This window comes from Vigna angularis, chromosome 4 (assembly GCF_016808095.1).
Source record: "Vigna angularis cultivar LongXiaoDou No.4 chromosome 4, ASM1680809v1, whole genome shotgun sequence".
Lineage (NCBI taxonomy): Eukaryota > Viridiplantae > Streptophyta > Magnoliopsida > Fabales > Fabaceae > Vigna > Vigna angularis.
The window spans coordinates 38,572,437-38,598,173 of record NC_068973.1 but is presented as its reverse complement, the minus strand read 5'-3'; the positions used below and the strand labels follow the sequence as shown (position 1 = coordinate 38,598,173).

Sequence of the window (25,737 nt, the reverse complement as noted above, 5' to 3'; positions counted from 1 at the left end):
TTAATTTGAAAGTCATTTTTTGCCTCAAAAAAAGTTGTATTACATAAATTTGGAATTTTTTGAATTATACAATCTGAATCTTCTTTTTTCTATGAAAAATTTTAGATTTTATAATCCAAAATACTTTTTTACTTTTATTCATTCATGGCGTAACACATAGACGTTAAGGGGATATCAGCTAATTCACCACGTGACGGCAAGGGAGAAAAATTGATTTTTTTTAACTACCGTGATGGTAGTTAAAAAAATGGCCTGGAATGTGAAAGTTACCGTGAGAAAAGTCCAATCCCATAAGAATTAGAGGTGACATAATAAAATTGTGGGTTTTTCTTCCAACACCTTTACAATATAACAAATTATTAATACGTGTATGTCATCATACTTTATAGTGGAATTGAAACTATATTTCAGAGTATGAAAACTGAGATATTTTAGGTCATGGATCATAATATAATATATTTTGGATTTTCAAGACGGAACGAAGGTTGAGATGTACTGTCTAAAATTATATCATATATGTCTAACAATTTAATAAATTGAAATTTAATTTAATTTTTCACAATAAAATATTAATATATGAAAGAAGAAACAAAAATATAAGTTTCAATTTTTAAAATAAGCAACTATCATTCAAAATAAAACTTCTGATAACATAAACCATAAAATAAAATTAAACAGTACAATCCAATTCATTTTTAGTTTAAGAAATATATGTATAACATCGTAAATTTACCATTTATTCCTCTGGTTGTTCTTTTGGCATGCCCTAGGCTCAGAGTGGCTTATTAGATATCCATCTCATGAACATGGCTAAACATTCCTCAGGTTTGAACTCCGGAGCTGTGTGCCCTCCACCCTGCAAGTAAACCCCTCAACAACACAGCTTATTATTCTATACACAATTGTGTTATTCTTACAATATAATTAATTACTTAGAATATTGTTGCCTAAGCTGGAATTGTGCCTACCTTCACAGTCGCAAATGTCATCTGATTTGAGTAAGTTCTCGTGTATCTATCAGTAATTTAGTCAACAAAATGGGGTTAGTCTAGTTTTTCATATAAATCAATGACATGGTTGGATAATTTTTTTGGCAAGAAAATACAAATATGTATTGAACTTTATAACAGACTAAAATCAACTCAAGCACTTTATAGAACTGTTACTTTAGTTTCGTTTTTAAAATGTTTAATTTACTCTATCTTTTTCAATAATTTTTTGTAAGAACACGAGAAGATGTTTATCCCAACAGAACATTGTCTTGTATCACTTTCCAGAGTTAGGGCATACCCTGCGACTTGGCCATTGTAATACCACTGCCTCCAGTCAGAGACGATGGAATAGTTTAAAGCTCTTATCCACGCTTGTGTAGACAGGAATGGAACTACCATGTCATGATCCCCACTATTAACAAACAAACAATATTTGAACGCTCAAAAAATGCTACCTAGTTTATGTTAAAAGAAAGAAAAGTAAATGTATAATAAGCCGTATATGATTCAGAAAAAATAATAATATCAGTGTTCTATTAGATGTTTAAGATTGGATTGAAATTTCACTCTGGTTATATGTCCTATAATTATTTCATTGAATGTCAATATATCTTAACAGTAATTGTAATCGAAAAATAACACAAATAATACATATGTAGGAAAAACAATGAATCAGATACATTTAGCAAGAAAAGAAAGTGTATATATAGAAAGTAATGTTGACCTGTATATCAATGAACGGTAGCCTTTTCTGCTGAGATTGACGTGATATTGGAAGCTGTTAGAGATATCAGTCTTAAAAGGTATATCATAGTTACAGCGCTTCCATTTCCCTTTAGTTCCCTGCAGCATAAATGTATATATAAAATTGTATGAGACATGGTTTCTTTCTGCTGACACTTTAAACAAAGGTAGGCACATTTAATATTTATATACCTTCCGAATATGCAGTGCTTTGCGGACATCATCATCATTGGCCCAATAGCTAGAAAGGACATATGCATGAGCCTGCGCATGGAAACTCAATAAAATAAAATGTTTTTAAAGTGATTTGGGTTACCAAATGCATGATCAATTTTGAGACCTAATGCATAGGATATTTATCAAATTTTCTAACGTGTGTTTAAATTAAAATGTAATTTTCTTAAAAATGGTCACTAGTCTAAACATATGTTTGTATCTATAGGGATTGACTTTATATTCTAAAAATATTGAACTGGGTATTCATTATTTGTGAGAATGACATTTTTTTATATATAATATTTAATTGGAAAAAGGTTCTTTATCACCATTTGATAATCATTATAGAGATAAAATGGTTTTAACAAAAATTAAATTTTGTATTTCTTAAAAAAAAAAGAGTGAAAGATATATATATATATATATATATATATATATATATATATATATATATATATATGTGTGTGTGTGTGTGTGTGTGTACTATTTTTCATTTTAATATTGTACTTCAATGAAGCTTGTTTGTACTTACGTTGTTATATGGAGTCATTTTATCTAAAATTTATTGATAAGTGTAAATTTTAAAAAGATTACTCAAATAGAGAAGTGGCGTTATTAGATGTAAAATTTCAAGTGAAATATGTTAAAAGCACGCGTTTATTTTGACTTGGTTTATTTTATGCAATAAAGTTGTGCTTCTTATAATGACCACATTTTTTTTTTGTAGTGAAGTCGGGATCTCTATCACCACTTCAGGTTTTTTATTTCAGAATAGTATTTTTTTTAAAAAATAATAATTTTAAATAAAAGTATCTCATTGCTAACCACACCTGGCAGTTGTCTAAACTAGTTGGTCAGAAAGATGTAACTTTATGGGTATGAAAATTTACCCTACAATTTAAAGGTGGCATTGTGAGAGGATAGGATTCATGAGCAAGAGACCTCCTGCAGCTCCAAGTATCTTGAATTGGATTACGCAGAGCAGACTCCTCACAATCGGGTTCCAAAACATGCCCAATTGCAATCCCTGAAATAGACTGACCAAAACCAACAATTTATTACCAGCTTCCTCCTTCTCCTTATGGTCCCAATCCACATTTAATACAACTCCATTTTCTTTCAAGAACCAAAGAAAAAGATTTAATAATTACTTGTCCTTGTAAGTATGACTAACCTCCTCGTAGGACTGCATGTCCCTTGCACATAATGCGTTTGTTGGGTCTATGTTTTGATACTCTCCTCTGCAATTCCTTTGCAGTGACTGTTCACTCAGTAAATTATAAAATTTGTTAGCATTTCACCTTTTGGACTCTACCAAATAAACAAAGAACAAACAAAATCACCTGGTAGAGTTCATCAGAAATGAGTGCCATGCCATGATTAAACGGAATTTCGTAGTTTTTTTCAGTGGATGTTGTTATGGGATTTCCCAGAATGTATCCCTGAAAAAAAAAAGGTTCCTGTTAATCAACATGCTAAATTAATAAAAATATAATTTGGTTCTATCCTGGTTCCTTTATACTCTATAAAGAAAATCATTATGGAAGCTGTTCAAATTTGTCTGCAGATAGATAACTTGTCCCATATAATAACAAGAAAAATAATAATAATAATAATAATAAAGGTGACGTGTTATATAACAATAAGAGAAATTGAGAGAAATATATAGAACTTTTTTATTTACAAATCATAGTTGTAATTAATTGCACAAACCTGGAGATTTATCCATGGTTGGATACCACCTTTGTTTCCTGATAGTAATGAGATATGGAGAAAAAGTAGTGCTACTTGTCAGTTGTCAATGTCACAATTAAGTGCTACTTAATCTTAGTTTCAATTTTGGTATTCGATTTATTTGACTCTTCAGTGAGTGTGATACCGTATGAAATTTCTTGAACAATAACTGGTATAGGAAGGCCACAGAATGAGTCGCCAGCAATGTACACCTCATTTGAGAGAAATTCCGGATGATCAATTAGCCACTACACACAATTTCAACATAACTGTCACAAACTATTCCACTTGTCATCACATTCATTTTCTAAGCTGGAACAGTAGAAAATTTATGCTATATATTCTCAGTCAATTATGTTTCTTCATTTCTAAAATTAGTAAATTTAGTCTTCATTTTACTTTTTTTCCTGAACACTTAATTCTTTTAAGTACACAGAAATGTAGCCGAAAGAATATCAAATTTGATAGACTTTATATGAAATACTTGATTTGTTAAATTTCCAAAGACAACTAAAACCACAGACTTTAAGCCAATGAAAATTTAAGCAATGTACCTTCCTAAGAAATTGATGAGCATGGCGAACAAGCTTGGAGGCACTTTGATTAACAGCAAGTTCTGTTTTGGGATAAGAGAAGCCTGTACCCGCTGGCAGATCCACAAATATAATGCTACTTACCTGACCAACAAAAACATAAACAGTATAATCAAGCAAAAATTTAAACAGTGTAGATAAGCTTATGTTTATTTGGATAAAATAATTATACTCATCATAACATAGAAAGTTGTAGAAGGATGATTAAGTACATAGCAAATGAAATCAGTGTTATCAATTAATATATCTAATTCAGGCAACAAGTGTCTAGACATGCATGCATACTCAACCTTTGTCCATGATTGTGTCTTCAATGTCAAATTAGGTAAGCTCCCATTGTATTCCTGGTTTTCAAAGGACAGTGGACCTGCAAAACCACCCAGATGACAGTAATAATAATACGTAATTAGAATTTAATCAAGCAATCTAACTATTTTTAATCGAAAAACTTCCCAGTTTATCACGTTAACAGAATCACTGGCTGCAGAAATTACATATTTTTCCCATACAGAATTTCCAGATCATAATGTTTAAGGTTTTCACTGTTCTTTATGCCATTATTTAACTGTGCATCAATTAATTAGAAAGATGATAACCATATTGCAATTTCCTTTCATGCAAGATTCCAAGAAATTATGACATATCTTTCCATTAAAAAATCAATAATGAAGAATATAAAGAGTTATAGAAAATAATATAATATAACAGGCGATCTAATTAATAAAACAAATTTGACATAAAAATAATCTTGATCCGGTTAGTCAAGTTAAATTTAGAAAACTCATTTGGAAAATATTATAGCTATGTTTTCCGATAATAATATTTTTTTATTATAACTTGTTAAAATAGATTAGAAAAATTGTTGATGAAATATAGAGACTGTAAAAATATTGAAAGTGGAATTAACAAGTAATAATTATGAGGAGAAAATGATCACCTATTTCAAAAACTAACCCAGAAAAAGCGGAGCAACCAGGTCCCCCGGTTAGCCAAAGAAGAAGAGGGTCCCCTTTGGGGTCATTCTCCGACTCAATAAAATAGTAGAACAGTTCTGCATTCTCCTCTGCTTCACTTTCACCCACTTCCACATACCTGATTCCAATTCCATCACATCTATCTATTCTAAATTTTCATTGAATAATTGAAAAGCATGAATGACCTAAATGGAGAATCTTGGTTAGCTTACCCAGTTTGAAGTAGAAAAGGAAGGGGTCCATGGAAGCCAGGAAGGAAGCGCACTATGGAGTGAGACGTTGCAAAGTTTGATGAAGGAAGAAAGAGAATAAGGAGAAGCAGAAGGCCTCTGTAATCCATAACCGCCATAGAGATACTGCGAAATCGGGCTTGCACTCAAGAATCAGAGCTTGTTTCTTGTCCCACATTGCTTTTCTATTCCCTTATCATTTCCGTATGGATTTTGATCTTGGTAACAGGGACGGATTCAACAATGCTATTTATGAAGGTGACCTCTTTTATTTACTTGCAGAATTAATATTTAATTTTAATTACTCTTCTTTTTTTATCATTTTAATAAAGTTTTGTTTCTCTTTTATATTCCTTATTACAAGAATAATTATATTTATTTTATACTTTTCTCTTTCTAAAAAAAAATTAAATATAATTCACTTTTAATTTTATTTTTCTTTTGTCATTTGTCTCAAAATTTATAAAAAAAAAACTATATTTGCAAAGCTTTATTAGATCTTATTTTATATTTTGATAAAAAAATATATCCCATTTATTATAACAAAAATGTAAATTTTAATAAATATAATATTTAAATAAAAGTTAAATTTAATTTAAATTTAAAAATAAATAAAAGTAGCGAATATAAGGACACTCACATATAAAACTATACTGACATATAATATCACATTAGACACAGATAATTTTGTAAACTAAAAACAAACACAAAAAGTTTGAATTGATATGTAATATAAAATATTCACTATCTATTAATTATTTAAATATTATTAGAAAAACAACTAAAATAAACAAAATCTACCAAAATTAAAATTAAATTTAAAAAAAATATTAAATCTGAAGTAAACAAAGTTATCTAAAATAGAAATTAAATAAGTATTTAAATTTTAAATCTATACAATTTTTATCCAAATTTTAAGAAAGAAAAACGAGTTTAATCAAACAGGTTCAATCATTTCTGGAACTTTTCATGGGACCACCTTATTTTGTCATGACAAATTAACACTATTTTTCTTTTAAGAGAATTTTGACAAATTTACAATACGACGTGATATCACAAAAGGGTGACCATGACATAGAAACAGAAAATCTTTCATTTAATAATCTTTCAACATCAATAAAATAACACTTTTATTTTAAAATATAATATAATTTAAAATGAATTATTAAAAATATATAAATTCTACATCAACTAAAAATAAAATAAAATTTTAGTATATAATTACATATTTTATCTTATAAAGAATAATATTGAATTAAATTTAAAATTCATTTTTTAATATAATCTCATTCATAAATTAAAACATGTAATATTTGCTTTTGACTTTTAGTTTACTTTTTATGGTATATTGAAAAGAGGCAAAGAAATAAAGAGATATATATGTAAAAATTTTGTTACGAAATTAATTTACTTAATAGGCGTGTCTACATTAGGTTTATGGATTAACATACAAGCTTTTAATGTGTTTTAGGTTTAACTGGGTTACACAGGTTTTATTATTGTTACCGAATGTTATTTGGTAAACCTGTATTATGTCAATAGCTAACACTTAATAAAATAAAATAAGTCGAACCCTCTTATAGATTAAAATAAACTTATATACGATGAAATTAATTGAAATAGTTTTAGAAGTTCTGAATTAAACTAAGTTCAGTTTATACAAGTGTCTAAATTAATTTTATAAAAACATAAACAATGTTAGGTTTTGAATTTTACATGATAAAAAAAAAAATTAAGTGAAGGCAGTATAAATAATTTGATTTGATGAAATTAAGATTGCATTTTCTTGAAATGCAATATATTATTTAAACGAAATTGTACAAAGACACAAACTGTGCAATCAAGACTGACGATAGCAAAATGTTGAAAAAAAAAATTGGTGAAATAAGTTTTCCAAATTAAACCAAGTAGGACATTTTTATATAAAAAGAAATAATAATATTATTTAAAAATTAGTAAAAATAATTAAATGTGTATATTGTAAACTATTTTATTTAATGAAATTGAGGATTTTATTTCTTAAAATGCAATAAACCATTTGAATGAGACCACATAAAGAAAAAACATGTGTAATAAAAATTGTAATTGAATAAAAAACACTTATGAGAGATCTAAATAATTTTTGTGAATATTCAATAATTAAATAGTTGTGAATACTGAAAAAAATTATAACAAAAGAATAAAATATCAAATGAAAGAAAAATAAGAACCAAATAGAATACTAATATTAAACACTTTATGTTACATAATAAATTATTACTATTTAATAACTTAAAAATTATTTTGATATATATATATATATATACATATATATATATATATATATATATATATATGGTCATATAATCAAAACTTTAAATAAAATTTAAACGTATTTTTATTGAAATTGTTTTATTTGCCGATTTTTTTCTATAAAAATATTTAAAAATTTACTGAATTTTTTTATTTTTATTTATATTTAATATTTTTATTATTATTGAATATACAAACATTTTAATATTAACAAATATTTAACAATTTTAAAATATGAATCGGAAAGTTTTCCGTCAATATTCATTGATAGCGAAATTGCGCCCAACTCTTTAAACCTTCAGTCAATTAAATTATTTCTATCAATTAAAATAAACCTAAAATGTTTCAGGTCAAATGAGCATTTGAAAAATTTAAATAAAATATTCAAAGAAATCAAACGAGTGTTTATTTTAAAAATAAAAAGTATAGTTAATTATCCATAATTTGAACGAATGAAACTAAATCAAATTGAAAAAACAACAAAGATATGACTATTAAACTACCAACGTCCATCCAAAGTTGGTTTGGACTAATAGGCTGATACAGCCATATTCATATTAAAAGGTCGGTTGAAATCTTGAAATATACTATTAATTGGACTCACCAACTTTCTTTTGTTTAATTTTTTCCCTTAATTAGAAAGCTCTTGAAAAAATTGATTCTTGTTTGTTTGATCATTTGGAATATGGAAGTAAACATAATGTTTTGGAACTTTAAATTTAAACACGTAACATTTTATTTATTTAATAGTGTAATATTATTAAATAAAACTTCATAAACTAATAATTCGTATAGAAATAAATACGTAATTAGATTATTATAGTTATTCAAAATAATTATACTAATAATATATAACAGGGTTTCAATCAATTTACTTTTGAATAACTAAAAACTAACTATATAATTATAATTATTTTCATAGAAACTGTGTTTAACTCTTATACATCAACATCTTTATTATGAGATAAATCTACACATATTTTTCTCATTTACTCATCAATAAATATGATAGGAAAAAAACAAACATAAAAGCAAAAACACAAAAGAAGATAAGTTGGTTTATAAAATAAATAATCATATAAAAATTAATCTGATTACATATTAAAATAATATATTTTAAACATTCATAAAAGGAATCAAATATATAGTTATAAAATCTCTATACTCAATTATTCAGATAGATATTGTCAATGAATTTCACCATATTACATTCTCATATCCATTAACAAACTCATCATCGTCATCATTATAATTTCATACATCATTATATACATGCATATTTATCAACGAATTCATCAACAATTCTATAAATAATCATATATATTCTCTTATTCTAATATCAAATCAAAACCATAAATAAAAAATGTTTTTCACAAAAGAGAAACCACTTAAAACATGAAAAACATAAAAAGTTAACTTTTCTAATTACATACCTCTATTAAAATATTCAACCATTCAAAGTAAAAATTTATATGTCTAAGACTTATTTTCAAATTTTTAACTCGATCTAATAGTTAATAAAACAAAAATTATATATTTTTTTCAATATGACGTAGACCAAACAACCATAGTGGCGTCAAAAGCTTAAAAAGTGGCGCTCAACACTACAAGTCCATGGAACCCACTTATTTGAATGCTCGGTGGTTTAAAAGCAGCGCCCAGTGCCCTTAAGTCAGTGGTCATTGTCTAAGTGGCACTCGACTACACTACAATAGTATTTAACGGTGTTAAAAAACTCAAACATCACATTTTGAGTTTGATTTAAGTAATTTGACACTCTTTAAGTCACTTCTCAGTATTTAAACATTTCAATGATCATAAATTTTGTGTTTCTTAACTCAACTAGTGACATATTACCCAATTGGAATTTAACAAAGGTATTATCAAGAACTCATCAATTAATTTTAAGTTATTCACAAACTCAATACATGTTAACCATGATTATGTACACATTCACGTATAATTTAAGTGAAAACAAATTTCAATCAATTCAACCTCATTTAATATATTCCACATTTGACCTAATTTAAGTGAAAATCAATCCTTCAATTAAACTAAGAATGAAATTTTACAATTCTGAATACAACTCATTGTCTATTTTAATATGTCAAAACCAAATTCCACAAGAAATTAGTTAAGTTAGTTTTTTTCACATTAAGAATAACCTCAAAACATATCTATGACACTTATAGGCCTTTTGACTCATAAAAAGTTGGTTATCTTTTTATCTTTTGTATTTTAATGGTTCACTTAATAATTAATTATTTTATATATAATTATTTCCTGCAATTAAAAAAAACTAGGAAATCTTATAAATATTTTATTAAAGTTAAAAATTTATTATATTTATAATTATTTTCAAAAAATATTTATTCAGAATTTTATGTAAGAATGAAATTTACAATTAAAGGTTGCAGTAAACAGAAGTTTATAAAATTTGAAAATATAGTTTCTTTTAAGTTAAAAGTAAGAATTTGGGCAAAACTCCATCAATTATGAGATTTAATGTACATTTTACTCCATTTATATTAAAAACACAGTTCTATATTTTAATTCAGAAAAAAAAAAGAGAGTTAAAATTGACTTGTGAGTTGTCCTCGCAATGAATTAGGTAGATTTAATAATTAATTTAGTATGATCGACCACTAAAATAAATCAAATCGAATTAATTCATATTAAAACCTAGTCCGAGTAACTTATTGACCCCAATTATTTGACCCTATAGAACATCATTGCCAAAAATCAATGCCGTGAAAGGATGCATCTATCTTTAATGATTACACGATGCTTCCTCTCTCCACCAACTTTAATTACTCTTATTCCATTTGTTATTTTCTCCTTCTTACAATTATTTTAGTTTTAATCATTTGAAAATTTTAATCCACTCATACTCTTGAAACACTTTCTTCTAATTTATTGTTAAAATATTAAATAAATATAAAGTATCTTAGCTTAATTTAAATTAATTTTTTCAAAATGAATGATGGTTAAATTTCTTTATTAATATTTGTATTTTTTTTACCGATTTAAAAGTTATGTCTTTTATAATTATCAATATTATAATTTTGTTAATGCATTTTAAAATTTAAATTAATTATTAATATTTTAAATATAACACACAAAATATTGGATTAAAATTCATTGGAAGAGTTAGAAAAACTATTTAAAGTCTCAAAATGAAATTTACAATTAAAACAAAAATTAAATAAGATATTCTATCTACCTCATATATAAGGCCTCTGATATAGGAATTATGGCACTAAATATCCTTTTAAATATCAATCACAATCTGAAAGACAGCAATTCTTAAGTTGTAGTTGAAATAATGAAAATAAATAATTCTAAGAGGGTTAATGGTTTGGAGGACACAATCCCTAATTATTTTATTTAAAATAACTATTATTAACAATAAATTGTTTTTAATCAATTTAAAATATAAGTGAACATAAATTTTATTTTAAAAATCGATTTTGTGAGATTGAATTAGACTTAAAATTTATAAGTAATATCAGAATTTCTAACCATAACATACCTTTTAACACATTTAAAAATTATAATATAAGAATTGTTGTTTATAAATGTGTAAAAGAAATTTAAACCAGATACACGAAGTGAGGAGAATTTACAGTCAGATACAGTTTTTCATTTCGTCACTCTTCTTTTGTTTCATTCTAACTAAATTGACTCCTTCCTCGGAGTACCATCCTTCATTAAAGACACACATTAATTACAAAAATTCTCTTATGCCGTCTACATGCCAGATATATTATAGTTTTAAAATTACTACCGCATCAACTATTTTTTTGTCAAGTAAAAATATATAAAAGTGCTTCATTTTTAAAGAAATATCTATTTAATATGTTTATTAAACCTTAAATAATAATTATAAGAATATATTCAACCATAAATTTGGTGAGAATATAAACTTTTTTTACCATGTATTAAAAAAAACTATGTACCAATTACCAAAGAGATATTGAAGATAATAAAGTAAAAAGCGACTTTACATGAAACCGTCCCCTTCAAAGCAGTCCCTACCACCCACAACGAAAAACCAAACCACAACAAATTCCGATCAAACCTAATCTCAATCGAATTACCAGAATGTATTAATCAATTATGTTTTTCTCTGGAGAAGAATCCAAAGAAATCAAAACCTACTTTAATTTCAGATCCAAAAGTGTGTACAAACTTCACAGTACAGCACTCGTCTTTCCAACAGCGTAGCTTCTACTTCTGGGATACGCTTTGGGAAGGGTGCCAACGTCTCCTTCAGACAAATCATAAGGCGTGTCCTCGTCGATCCGGCCCATGCCAACGCTCGTGGACTTCGGAAGCCCATTAGAGGAAATGGGCGGCCGGGACTGGGCCTGCTGTTTCAGAACCAAATCCACGTCGATTCTGTTGCCCAGGGTCCTGGCAGAAGCCGCTCTCAGAAGCTCGGCGAAATCCTCGTTGTCGGAGCGCGACGTGGCAACACTGTAGCTTCTGGGGAGAGCCTCGAATCTGCCAGCAGCATCAACGGGGTTGCTATAGTTCATGTTGTGACCACACTGCGTTATGCTTCTGACGTAAGCATCCCTCGCTTTGCCCAAGACTCTGAAAGGCGTGGTTATGATCCACACCAACTTGTTCTGCTTCTGCTCCTTGCCCTTTCTCATGCTTTTCAAAGTCACTCACACGATCTTTAAGCTATTTGCGATGAAGGTCTTCTTCGGTTCTGGGGTGTAAGAGGGGAATTATGATTTTTGTAGAGGTGATCGAGAGACGGAGGGTGTTAAAGACAGAGCGAAAGGAAGGTGGGTGTGAAACTGTGAATAGCGCACGGACTTTTTCAGAGCACACCAAAACTAGAGATAAGAACAGAGGCGTGGAAGTTAGAACGTGTTAGCCTAAATTCTCATTTTTATAATCATAATGAAGTTGTTCAATTATTACGGAAGTTTTTTTTATTTTTTTTTTCATAATAGTAAAAGGTGGCTTGGCTCCCATTTGAATGACCGATATCATTTTCAATTCTCGGCACCGTATTTTGACTCGTTTTATTATACTATGAGAACAAGACGCGTAAAACGTAAACTTTGTACATATATTTGGCTTGTTTCGTGAAAATGGAGAAAAACTAAACACAAATGTAATGAATACGTGAAATAATATAAAAAAATCGAAAAAGTATACATATAATCGTATATAAAACATATTTCTCTTGCAAGCTTGGTTGAACTTATAATTGGTTTGATTACTATGATGTTGTTATGTAAACTTTGGTAATAACTACCTTGAATTAATATAATGATATGAATTCATCACACGTGTCGGTACACGGTGTATACTTTTCTTTAAGGTGAAAAAAACAGAACACTAGTAGTCATATGAGAGCGTCAAGGCTCGGTCAAGAAATGTAATCAATCAAATAACGTAGCACTTATATTAAATAATAGTTAAAAAATGTTGGTTCAATAAATAAATAGGGCATTTTGTACTTACATTCTGTTAGGAAGAATGACGATGTTAATGATAAAAAATAATAATGTTGAAAATTATAAGTTAGACACGTATATGACAAAGTAGACCAGGTCTGATGGGGGATGAGAAGAAAAGTATTTGCAAGTGTGAATTGGTGATTTTAATAATATATATATATATATATATATATATATATATATATATATATATATATATATATATATATATATATATATATAGAGAGAGAGAGAGAGAGAGAGAGAGAGAGAGAGAGAGAGAGAGAGAGAGAGAGAGAGAGAGAGAGAGAGAGAGAGAGAGAGCAGAGATAGACAGCAGTTTTAACATTAATGGTGTGAGAAAGTGCAGTAAAAAGGAAAAGATTGAGAAAATGAGAGTGAAAGGGAAGAGAAAAAAATATGGGGTAATAGAGAGACACGTGGCAGAAGGTGAGCATTATTAATAGTGTTGACTATTTTTGTATTTATGGCTACAGGTTGGGAAATTAAGACAAATCCAAACAGAGGATCCGTGTGCTTTAAATCAATGAGAAGGAGTGCACTGCTAGACAACACTCACAACTTAAATGTTTAATCGTTGAAGTTCAATTAATTTATAATATAAATCAATTTATTATTATTATTATATATATATATATATATAAAAGCATACATTTTGTCTTGATTTAAAAACAATTTACAAAATATTTTAAATTAATTAGAGATAAAATCAATTTACAAAATATTTAAATTTATTTTATAAATTATTTGAATAAAATTAAGTTAAACTTAGAATAACTTTAGGATAGAATATAGTGTCATGAATTAATATTTAAATAATAGTATTGTAAATTAGTTTATCAATCATGCCTCTAATTTCACTTTTGAAGAATTAAAAAGATTTTGAGTTTAATTGTAATTCAAGAACTCTTGGAATATACACAATAAACATGTGTACAATTAAACCCCGTTAAAAAATTAATCATGAATTACAGAACTCTATTACATAAAAATGAAAAAAATATAAATAAAACAAAATTTATTAGTTTTATTTGAATGTAATCAATCTCCTCAATTTATATAAGTGAAAGAATTCTAACAAAGATTAGTGAATTTCAAACTTCTATTATAGATATACTTATAATAAATTTTGATTGATTTTTATAAGTGAAAGAATTCTAAGAAAGATCAGTGAATTTCAAACTTCTTTTATAGATATACTTGTGATAAATTTAGATTGATTTTTACAAGGATGAAATTTATACACCAAAATATTCATAATAAATCTTTTAAAAGTTATTTATATGTTTTTCTTATATCAATATAACTAAAATTTTATAATTAAATAATGTCTTTCTTAATTATTTAAAACGTTAATATATTTTCATAACTTTAATCTAAAAAACATATTATAAGAAAAAAATAATATTGTTAATGGCTAAAATTTGTTGACAATGTTTAGAATCAGTTGATAAATCAAAATTATCTATGTTTTATCGACGATAAAAAAATTATAGATAAAATTTTCAATTATAAATTTTATTGACAAAATTTTTAGTATGTTAGTAATTATCAATGAAAAAATACTTATTATTCATGTTTATTAGAATTTATTATCTATCTTCATTCATGTATTTTGTGTTATTTTAATGAAAAGACGTAGGATTTTTATGTTTTTCCTTGAGATAAATATAATTATCTTTTCGTGGAATTATTTTGTAGGAAAATGGAAGATTGAAGAATAATAAAAAATTATTTGCCAGAATCATCTTGTCCAGTTACTTAATCACTTGTCAAGCGAGCTTACAGTGAAAGTTGTCTCGCTCAGCAATGCAAAACAATTAAATGTAAAACAAAATTTAACTCTAGTCTAATAAGAATGTATAAAAACACAATTCCATATAACAAGTCACAAAAATTCAATGGAAACATATTCTATCAAATTCAACAAAACCACTCATAATTTTAACTAAATGATCACGTAACACTCAATCTAATATTTAATATCAAATTAAATTAATAGCTATCTCACTTAAAAAAAATTAACTTACTTAATTTGATACTTGATTCAAAACTTAAGTTTTAAACATGCACTAATTATTCCATCCAACCACAATCTAACTACAACCATACAATATTATATAAACAAACATTCACAAAATGATAATTCACTTTCTAAGATTGTTTACACGTAAATCAGCAGAATAAAATTCAGATTCACTTGCCTAAATGTGACTTACGCTTAAAACAAAATAAAATGGAAAGGAATAACTCACTGTAGCTATAAAGACCTAAGATAACATAACAAGCAATAGCAAAATTTAATGAAAGGCTAAACTTATTACGAGCATATAATAGTAAGGTATAACTCACTGTAGCTATAATTTACAATACAATTTGCATATAATGTAAGTTTTTACCGAAAGGCCTTGTTAATTATGTTATAAAAAAGTACAATGAAAAAAATAATACTCATAAGCACTTGCAATTCTAAAAAATAGGGAAAAGCTCACCTAACATCCACGAAGTCATCATCATGCAACATTTCTTCACCCACCATTTACTTCCAACAACTTCGTCCATACAGACTTCAAAAATAAAACACTTTGACAACATTTCTTATAACACAATTTTTGTTGCTATTTCCTATAATAAAATAGGATAATGATACTTTGACAACATTTTTTTGACAACATTTTAACATTGTCTACGTGTCATTCTGTGATTGGTCCAAAATTATTCCACAATCAATAATAATAATCATAAACACCAATATAGATCAATCACAGAATGACACGTAGACAATGTTAAAATGTTGTCAAAAAAATGTTGTCAAAGTATCATTATCCAATAAAATATTTGATGTCTTCCACAAAAAACAAAGTACATTTCTAAAATATTTCAACTCCAATGGTATATTATCAAAGCAATTATGTCATACATTGTATAATCATTTAATAGTCTCTTGCTAAAGGGTAAGTAAATCACACAAAAGAAAAAGGAGCATCGTTGATATTTACGAAAATAGTAACAATAAAAGTAGATAACATTTACTTATTTTTTTTTTACTTGGTCTCATTAGATGAATTTCTGTTTAATATCTGGTTTTAAAGATGCATCTATTAAATCCTAAAGTTATAAAAATTGTTTAGGGTTTAAGTTATAAAATCTGACTTTTTTTCTTCTTTCTGATATGTTTTATCTGTAATGTGACTTTTTCTCTTTATGCAACGTTTCCGCATTTAAACCTTTTTGTTAATATTTAATTTCTTATATTTTTAGAATTTTTTAATTTGTAAATATGATTGCAAATTAATTTCAAAAAAATAATCCGAGTACTATTGTATGATTTGCAATGTAATTTGGTATTATGTAATCTGTTTGAAAGATATATTTTTATCTGGATTTAAATGTTTTTTTTTGGTACAACATTAACCCCTCTTATATCTCCACATTTATTTCCTAGCTTTGCAAAGTACGAAGCTAATAGTTTTATGTTTCTTGATTTTAATAAAAAATCATTATATAAATTCTAATTTATTTGAAAACTTAAATTAAATTATATTTGTTTTAAGAAATAAAATTATGGAGTTTATGAGAGAAAATACGGGAGACATCATAAAATATCTAGGTAGTATTCTAAGGCGAACCGTAAAATAAATATAATAAGAAAAAAAAGTTGAACATAATATCATAAATTAAACTATTTAGTTTCATTTTACAGTATACAATATTTGCATAGCTATGAATTTAAATATATAAAGAGTCACTTTTGAATTTTCTATATATTTAATGGTAGGTAAAGTGTCAAACATATTCAGTTTGAAATCTGATTTCATATATTATTTTATTATAGATAAAGTATTAAATCTAACAGCCAATAATATTAACCCCATATTAAAGATTAAGTTCCATGTTATAGTTTTACAAAACAAATTCTATCTAAATCCGTTTGACAAGAAAACCCAAGTAAAAGACCTAAGCTCGTAAGAAAACACACCAATTCAACACAACCTCGCAAAACTGTCAACAATGACATCCAAACACTGCTTTACCAATCCCACACCCACCATCGTTTTCTTCCTTCTCTTCGCCCTCCAAATTTCAACCATTCTCGCCGCCAGTTCCCACGTCATCAATTTCCGCTCTCCGAATCTCTTCCCGGAAGGGCTAGCGTGGGATCCCACAGGGCAACACTTCCTGGTCGGATCCCTCCGCCACCGCACCATCTCCGCGATCTCCGACGCCGGGGTGGTCGAAACCCTAGTCTCCGACCCCTCCCTCCCGGAAAACGTCACCATCTTGGGCCTCGCCGTGGACTCCCGCAACAACCGCGTCTTGGCGGCGCTTCACGCACTGCCCCCCCTACCTCCGTTCAACGCGCTCGCCGCCTACGACCTCCGCTCCGGCAGCCGCCTCTTCCTTTCTGCCCTCCCCTACGCGGAAGAAGGCGACGAGAAACGCGCCGTCGCGAACGACGTGGCAGTGGACTTCAAAGGTAACGCGTATGTGACCAACTCGGGGGGAAACTACATCTGGAAGGTCAGCGAAAAGGGAGAAGCCTGGATCCTTTCAAATTCCGCCAGATTCACCGAACACCCAATGATCATCGGCGAGAAGTTCAGCTCCTGCGGCATAAACGGTCTGGTTTATAACGGTAAGGGTTATCTCTTGGTGGTTCAAAGCAACACGGGGAAGATGTTCAAGGTGGACGCGGATGACGGCGTGGCGAAACTTGTGCTCCTGAACGAGGATCTCGTGGGTGCGGACGGCGTGGTTTTGAGGAACGACGGCGTGGTTTTGGTGGTGTCGTCGAAGAGGGTGTGGTTGGTGAAGAGTAACGACGGGTGGAGCCAGGGTGTGGTGTTTGACAAAATTGACCTTGATGACGAGGGTTTTCCCACTTCGATTGTGGTGCGGGAGAGAGAGAGGGCTTACGTGCTGCACGGGCACGTGCTGGAGGGCATTTCGGGGAATTCGTGTGAAAGTTTTAAGATTGAAGAGGTGAGGTCTGCCAGAGAAAGTGAGGGAGAGAATGTTTGGATGTATGTGATGGTTGGAATAGGCTTGGCTTATTTCTTGTTTTGGAGGTTTCAGATGAAGCAGCTTGTCAACAACATGAACAAGAAGATAAATTGAACTAAGTGTTTTTTTATTTATTTACTTTTTATTTTGTATTCAAAAATCATGTTTCTCTTTCACACGGTATCGTTGTAATTTTAAGAATAAATTTCTAAGTTTCTTTTTTTAAAAGATAAAGAAGTAAGAAAGAAATTTTTAGCATAGATTATGAAATCTTGATACTATAAAATTTATTAAAAGTTATAAATGTTTTAAATTTATTTTTATACAATTTGTCAAATTTCTAGATATGTTTTTAAGTAACCTAAACTATGTAGAGATACAAGGATTTTTAAGCTAGTGATTTTGCATACTGATACTTAGTTCATCGTCAATGAAATAGTAAAATATGAAGGAGAAACGTTGTTAAGGTCATTAAGACTTTTTCAACTGTTTATAATTGATGGCTGCAATTATGGTAATCTTGTCAAAAATGTGAAGTCATTTTTGAGTTTAGATTATTATCCGCTGAATTTCTGCTGCTGCTGTTCCTCACTTTCAAGATATACTGATTTTGTACAGAATTTAAATTCATCTTTTTTGTTTTGGTTTATTGGTTTATTAGGTCATGCATTGTTGGTGGAATGAGAACTATTATTTTTGGGTGTTGCTCCCTCCACCACCATAGCCTTCTCCCTCCACCCTTTCTTTACTATTTTGCTCCTCAGTAAAATTTTATTTTTAGAATTATTGTTTTTTAATTTTACTCATTTATAACATATTTCACTGATAACCTACGTAGTTCATTGTATGAATAAAATATTTTTCTGCAAAGCTCAGTGATCGTGAAAAGAATTATCAAGCAATCTTCCTCTTGCTTTCGGTGCAGTACGTGGTGCAATGCTTTTGTGGTGTAGTGTGCTTGTCGTGGTTCCTCTCCAGGTACGTAGTCATAATCCTTCCAATAACCCTAAACCCTTCTAATAATCCTTTCAATAATCTTTCCAATAATCCTTTAACCCTAAAACGTAAAATGAAAACGAAGGATGACATCCTTCAACGGATTTCAACATCCGTTTAAGGCAAAACGGATGTCGACATCCGTTTCGCCTTAAACGGATGTTGACATCCGTTGAAGGATGTCATCCGTTTAAGCTTTGTTTTAATTTTATGTTTCTGTTATTATTTTATTAGATATTTTAATATTTTGATTTATTATTTTTGAATATCTTTTTAATGTATTTTAATAATGTATATTTATATTAGTTTATATTTAAATATTAAAATATTAAAATAATAAAATAATAAAAGTAAAAAATTTTAACTTTAAGGATATAATTGAAATTAAAGATAATTGGGGAGGTGAAGGGAGAAGGCTGTGGAGGTGGAGGGAGCAACACCCATTATTTTTTCAGTATTTTTTCTTTTTAATTTGGAAAGGTCCCACGAAAGTTGTGGAAGTATACACAGGCCCAGTAGACCAAAAGCATTGAACTTAGGTTCAACCTTTGCTCTTGTTTGTTTCACATTAACAACTTCTAGCAATTCCTTCCTGCACCCCTATCAAATATGTGAAATATCAAAGTGTAGTATTTCTTTGGGCCTTGCAACTAACTCTTCAGGCCTTATGAGTTTCGTTTCACAATGACCCAAAACATCCTAGCCCATCAAATCGAATATAATGCATTTCCACGCCAGCTCACGGTCATTCATTCATAGTTTTAAAATAAGCGATTAAAGATGTGAAAACGTGGCACCTTAGCTGCCCCATTTCTTGTACATAATATTCAAAACGAAAATAAAAGAGAAATGTCCACCACATTCTTTCCTTTTTACTTCTCACCCGATTCTCTTCCTCCATCATTACTCATCTATAAAGAACACTTAAAAACAAAGCCCAGGAGCAGAAAGGGGTATGGTAGGTATTTGGATAAGTTATCATCCATATTATAATGAAGAAACAGGGTGTGGTCAGGATTGGGTTTGCGACACTCACAGAGGTTGTCGTTGTGATGTTGTCAGTGGTATGCACGTGCGGGGCCAGCACAAGCGGGAACCTGCACCCATTGATTCTAGTACCTGGTAACGGAGGGAACCAGCTAGAAGCCAAGTTGAGCAGAGAGTACAAGCCATCCAGTTTCATCTGCGAATCCTGGTACCCTCTTGGGAAGAAAAACAAAGGCTGGTTCAGACTCTGGTTTGATTCCAGTGTCATTCTTGCACCTTTCACTCAATGCTTTGCTCAACGCATGACCCTTCACTACCATCCACAACTCGATGATTACTTCAACACCCCCGGAGTTCTCACTCGGGTCCCTCAATTCGGTTCCATCAATTCCCTTCTTTATCTCAATCCTCGTCTCAAGTAAGTGCCTCCCTTTCTTCTTCAATTTTTCTCAAGACTTTTAGGCACAACACAGCACAATACAACTTTGTGTTTATTAAGAATGTTTCACCAATTAATGAACACATATTGTACCCCTAATAGGCATATTACCGAATACATGGCATCCCTGGTGGATTCATTGCAAGAGCTTGGTTATGCTGATGGTGAGACTCTATTTGGTGCCCCCTATGACTTTCGATATGGTTTAGCTGCTGAAGGTCATCCCTCACAAGTGGGTTCCAAGTTCCTAAAAGACCTAACGAAATTGATAGAAGAAGCAAGCGCTTCCAACGGTGGGAAGCCAGTGATACTGGTATCCCACAGTTTAGGAGGTTTATTTGTCCTACAACTCCTAATTCGAAACCCTCCTTCTTGGCGTGAAAAATTCATCAAACACTTCATTGCTCTTTCAGCTCCATGGGGTGGTGCTGTAGACGAAATGTTCACCTTTGCATCTGGCAACACTCTAGGAGTGCCCCTGGTGGACCCTTTGTTAGTGAGGGGTGAACAAAGAAGCTCCGAGAGTAACCTCTGGCTTTTGCCTAACCCCAAAATATTTGGTCCTCAAAAACCAATTGTGATCACTCCAAATAAGACCTATTCCGCACATGACATGGTTGATTTTCTCAAGGACATTGGTTTTCCCGAAGGGGTTTACCCTTACGAAACACGCATTGTACCCTTGATAGGGAACATTCCAGCGCCACACGTGCCTATAACTTGTATTATGGGAACAGGAGTGAGAACCTTGGAAAGCTTGTTTTATGAGAAAGGGGATTTTGATGAGCGGCCAGAAATTTCATATGGGGATGGTGATGGAACGGTGAACTTGGTGAGCTTGCTGGCGCTTCAAGCACTATGGAAAGAGGAGAAAAATCAATACCTTAAAGTGGTTAAGATAGATGGTGTGTCGCATACTTCAATACTCAAAGACGAAGTTGCGCTTAATGAAATTGTTCATGAGATTAGTGCAATTAACTCTCATGCTGACCTTGGTTTGTCCAATGTGTTTTCGGGGTAAATGATGTTTGAACCACGAGTAAAATATCCGCTCTCTGCCAATTAAACTTTTGCGTGGGATTCATAAAATGCATTTTTTTTTGTTGATACTGAGGTAAAATTCGTAGGATACTACACTAGGACTTGCTTGATTTTAGTTCTCAAAATTTATATAGTTTTTGAAAGTAAAATAGAGTGTGTTTTTTGGATAATTGTTTCCTGCATAAATAGGTTTAGAATTGTTTTCAAAAATTACAGTTTTGGAACCAAGAAAGCACAGACAGCTTAAAAGTTGTTTGGTATCTTTACCATCATCAAATTCGTTGATATCTATAGATAATGCAATACAATAGGCACACAAAAAACATAAACATGACGCATTCTAACACCAAAAAAAACTTAAAAGTAATTTTATTTTTTTACCACATTAAGTAACCTTCTTACATGTTTAATTTTTTTTCAAATTAAAAATAAATTCTTTCATTTTCCTCCGAAATCAGCTTTCCTGTTTTAAAACTCTAAATTATGATTTTTTTCACTTCAACACACCCTCCTAACTTTTCTCACATAGTCACTTTCTTGAATATGAACAAATTTCTTTTTAAACATGTTTTTGTCTCTTAATTATAAATGAAAATTAAAATTACTCTTTCTTCAAAACATTAAAATAATTTAGTTATTCATCATTAAAACAGTATAAATTTAGTCATTTTAACTAATTTTTTTTGTTAAGTTTATTTAATATTTTAAACACGTTTTACAACTAATATTAAAAAAAGTATATGTTAAATAATGTAAATAATTCAAATGACATATAAAATCAATTTGAGAATGTTAAATAAATTTAATAAAATTTAGTTGAAAGAACTAAATCTACACATTTTTAAAATTTGAGAGATTAAATTTCATTAAAAGGATAAAAATATATTTAACTATTTTTCTTTCTTGGCTCTTACATTTTTTTCTCACTCTCTTTCTTCTTTCTATTATCTTTTTCCCTTCCTGTTAAACCATCTCAAACTTTTTCTCTCATACCTAGCCCTCTCTTCCACTTTTTCTCCTCACCGTTGATTTTGGTTTCTTCAATAGTGTTTTAAGATTTGGTTTTAACTTTCGCTCTGTCTCTTTATCTCTCAGTTTCAAAGGTTAATTCATTTTTTTTCTTTCACTTTTTTTATGATATTTCGTAGTTAGATATTTGAATTGTTTTTTTTTTCAGACTCTGATCTAACTTTAATTATATGGATTTAGGGTTTTTGTTATTGTTCTTCTATGGTTGTTTTTTCTTTCCCTCTCGATTTCACTCAGGCTCTATTCTATCTTTGTTCCAATGGTTTATGCTTTTTTCTTATATTTTTTAGTTATACATTTGAATTGTTTTTGTTTTTGTATGTTTTAATGTTTTTTTTTTTGGATTTTGATATGAATTTTGTGATATGAATTTAGGATTTTCTCTCTTACTTTTCTTCTATGGTGTTTTAGGGTTTGGTTCTGCCTTTTGCTCTGACTCCTTTGGTTTCGAAGATTTTTTCATTTTTTTCTTTTACTTTTTTATGAGCTTTCGTAGTTATATATTTCAATTATTTTTTGTTTTTTTATATTTTTTTCAGATTTTGATCTGACTTTAGTTTTATGGATTTGGAGTTTTGGTTCTTACTTTTCTTTTATAGTTGTTTTTTCATTCTATTTGTATGTTCTTAACTTTTTTTGTAAGAGTATTAAATCGTTATAAGTAATAAAATGAAAGTCCAAGTACTAATTTTTTTTAAAGAAATTTGTGCTTGTTTGTTTAATTATAATTATTTACTAATTACAACTTTGATAAAAGTTATGATTTGATTCTTAGTAAGAAAAACCTATTTTAAACAACCAAATTATAAGATTTATAAAGTGATTCGTAAAAGTTTCATCAAGTTTGATTTCATGAATCAAAATAATGTAATAATATATACAATATACATCTTTATCTTACTTCAAACATTTACATCAAAAATACAGTGATCCTAATTTCTTAGAAGCAAGTTCTTAATTTATATGTTAAATTATTAATTTTTTAGTCAAATTATTGTACAAATAAAAAGAATTAAGATTAGATAATTAGAATGAGTAAATTATTAAGTCTATTCCTAGATAGAAACCACTTTAATGTTCTATCTATGTTCAAATTTCAATTAATTTCTCAATGATTAAATACTTGCAAATTGCATGATATTTCAACCTAAACATGAATAATCTAAATATAACATATGAAGAAAGAAATTATACTCCATAAGAATATCTACATCAAGTATGAGTTCTCTGCATCCAATCCTAATGTGGGCATCTAAAATATATAAGTTGAATGAAATTGGTGGATTAAAGGGAGAATGGTTTACCTTAGATTCGCCAACTAAAACCCAAAAATCCACGTAAGCGAATATTGACCATATATTAACAGTAAGAAAACATACGTTTATGAAATATCACATCCCTTTTCATCCGCAGACTATTCCAACCACACAACAAAAGAAAATGAACAAAGTGAACAGTATTATAAACATAAAGTTGGGATGTGGAAGGCTTGACTAGAATTAACTGCATCCACATAATTCCATCCTAAAATGCTGCAATTCAAAATTTTATTTTTTCATACGATTTCTTCAATTTTCAATTTAAACATGAACTAATTTTAATAAACATTTAAATGAAGTGTCGAAAAGAGAGCAGAAGTGAACAGAACATAGTATTTAATATTAGTTAGTGTGTTAATGTTTGAAATTTGAAAAGGAGAGAAAATAAAAAAAGAAGTGAAATTTGCCCCGGTGGAGGTTCACTCAATTTGTTTAGATTTAAATAGCAAACACAGAGTGGGTGAGTGAGGAAACAGGAGTCCGAAATTCGAAGCTGAAGCTTGGAAAGTTGAATTCTCCCTCCGTGAGGTTGAGTTGAGTTCACACATGGCAACATTTTAAGAAGGAAAAAAGAAAAGTTCGTACGATACACGAGACACACCCTTTGGCCTCGGTTAAGTGCCAGCTAAATATTTGACTAGATTTACTTTTTTTGTTTAGAATTCATTCTTTGTTTGCAGGCACAGGCAATGCCAATGGCATCCCCTTTGGCCTTTCTGACATTGGTTTTGACCACTTTTGGTGGAAAGAGAAAGAGGAACATGCCCTCGTGCACTTGCTTATTCCTTTTCTTTTCTTTCCCTCACCCAATTTCTCCTCTTATTTTCAGCTTCACCATCCATACTATTACATTATTCACCACAAATCTTATCCACCTGTCAGTAAATTTCATTCACATACAAAAATCGAATATGTCTTGTAAAAGATTCCTACCCACTATTAAAAAACAATCACATTTGTTTAATCAATGTTGTTCTATCAAGGAATAGTGGGAAATAGGAAAGAGAGTGAAAAAAATAAATAAAGTTGGAAGGCAAGTGTCTTGAGAGTTTGAACCAATTGAGTTGAGTGACAGAAACGACGTCGGTTAGCACACTCTTCAATAATTCTCGGTTGGTGGCATCTGGTTACCTTTTTGACTATCTGTCCGGGTCCCAGGTTGCGTCTTCAAGCTCAAGATTGTCCCTTATCTGCTCCACAACTCATGCATTGCATACCATACACACACTTTCTCTCTCTCTACCACTACAGTGGCAGTATCAGATATTAATTAATAAAAAGGAGTTCAAAAGAAACACACACCACCACACCCTGTCACTGACCTCAAAGTTAAAATTTCATATCACTCTATGCACTCGTGTGCTGCGCCCTCGTTTAATAAAGCCCCCTCAACCTCACCCCTACCCAATCACTACTTCAATAAAACGTCTAACCCTCATTATTTTAACACATTTTTTACTTCTCTCACAAAATGTATTTGTAAAAATATATCAGAATCGCATTAAAACAAAAGAAAGTCTCACTCTTTATCTATCTTGATTTCATGTATTTTTTATAAATTACAGCTGTTAATAGAATGTGCCATAAAATTTTGTAAAAGGGTAAATTGCTTATGGTGAATAATTTTAGAGTAGTTAGGTGGCATGACAGTCTCGTAGAGGGAA

The 25,737-nt window shown here is 29.8% G+C and overlaps 4 protein-coding genes across 5 annotated transcripts; 2 read left to right on the top strand and 2 right to left on the bottom strand.

Moving 5' to 3' along the window:
* Positions 1-536: 536 nt before the first annotated feature.
* On the bottom strand, positions 537-5,724 carry LOC108330568 (serine carboxypeptidase-like 7). Of its 2 annotated transcripts, XM_017565055.2 has the most exons (14): positions 5,466-5,722; positions 5,217-5,371; positions 4,570-4,646; positions 4,241-4,363; positions 3,832-3,934; positions 3,666-3,703; positions 3,296-3,394; positions 3,127-3,213; positions 2,843-2,989; positions 1,929-2,000; positions 1,717-1,835; positions 1,291-1,404; positions 969-1,014; positions 537-856 (listed from the first exon to the last, which is right to left on the bottom strand). In XM_017565055.2, exons 1-14 carry the CDS (start codon positions 5,600-5,602, stop codon positions 773-775), a joined length of 1,401 nt encoding a protein of 466 aa, XP_017420544.1. In that variant the 5' UTR covers positions 5,603-5,722; the 3' UTR covers positions 537-772. The 2 variants fall into 2 exon arrangements, with proteins under 2 accessions (XP_017420544.1, XP_017420545.1); XM_017565056.2 differs by lacking the exon at positions 1,291-1,404 and having other exon boundaries at positions 5,466-5,724.
* A 6,013-nt stretch (positions 5,725-11,737) lies between these two features.
* Positions 11,738-12,657, bottom strand: LOC108331039 (uncharacterized). The gene has a single exon (XM_017565650.2). It carries the CDS (start codon positions 12,434-12,436, stop codon positions 11,969-11,971), a length of 468 nt encoding a protein of 155 aa, XP_017421139.1. The 5' UTR covers positions 12,437-12,657; the 3' UTR covers positions 11,738-11,968.
* Positions 12,658-17,136: 4,479 nt separating this feature from the next.
* LOC108330686 (uncharacterized) lies at positions 17,137-18,511 on the top strand. The gene has a single exon (XM_017565196.2). The coding sequence runs from the start codon at positions 17,270-17,272 to the stop codon at positions 18,374-18,376; it is 1,107 nt and encodes a 368-aa protein (XP_017420685.1). The 5' UTR covers positions 17,137-17,269; the 3' UTR covers positions 18,377-18,511.
* A 1,526-nt stretch (positions 18,512-20,037) lies between these two features.
* On the top strand, positions 20,038-21,791 carry LOC108330709 (lecithin-cholesterol acyltransferase-like 1). The gene is made up of 2 exons (XM_017565220.2): positions 20,038-20,663; positions 20,787-21,791. Exons 1-2 carry the CDS (start codon positions 20,251-20,253, stop codon positions 21,703-21,705), a joined length of 1,332 nt encoding a protein of 443 aa, XP_017420709.1. The 5' UTR covers positions 20,038-20,250; the 3' UTR covers positions 21,706-21,791.
* The last annotated feature ends 3,946 nt before the right edge of the window (positions 21,792-25,737 follow it).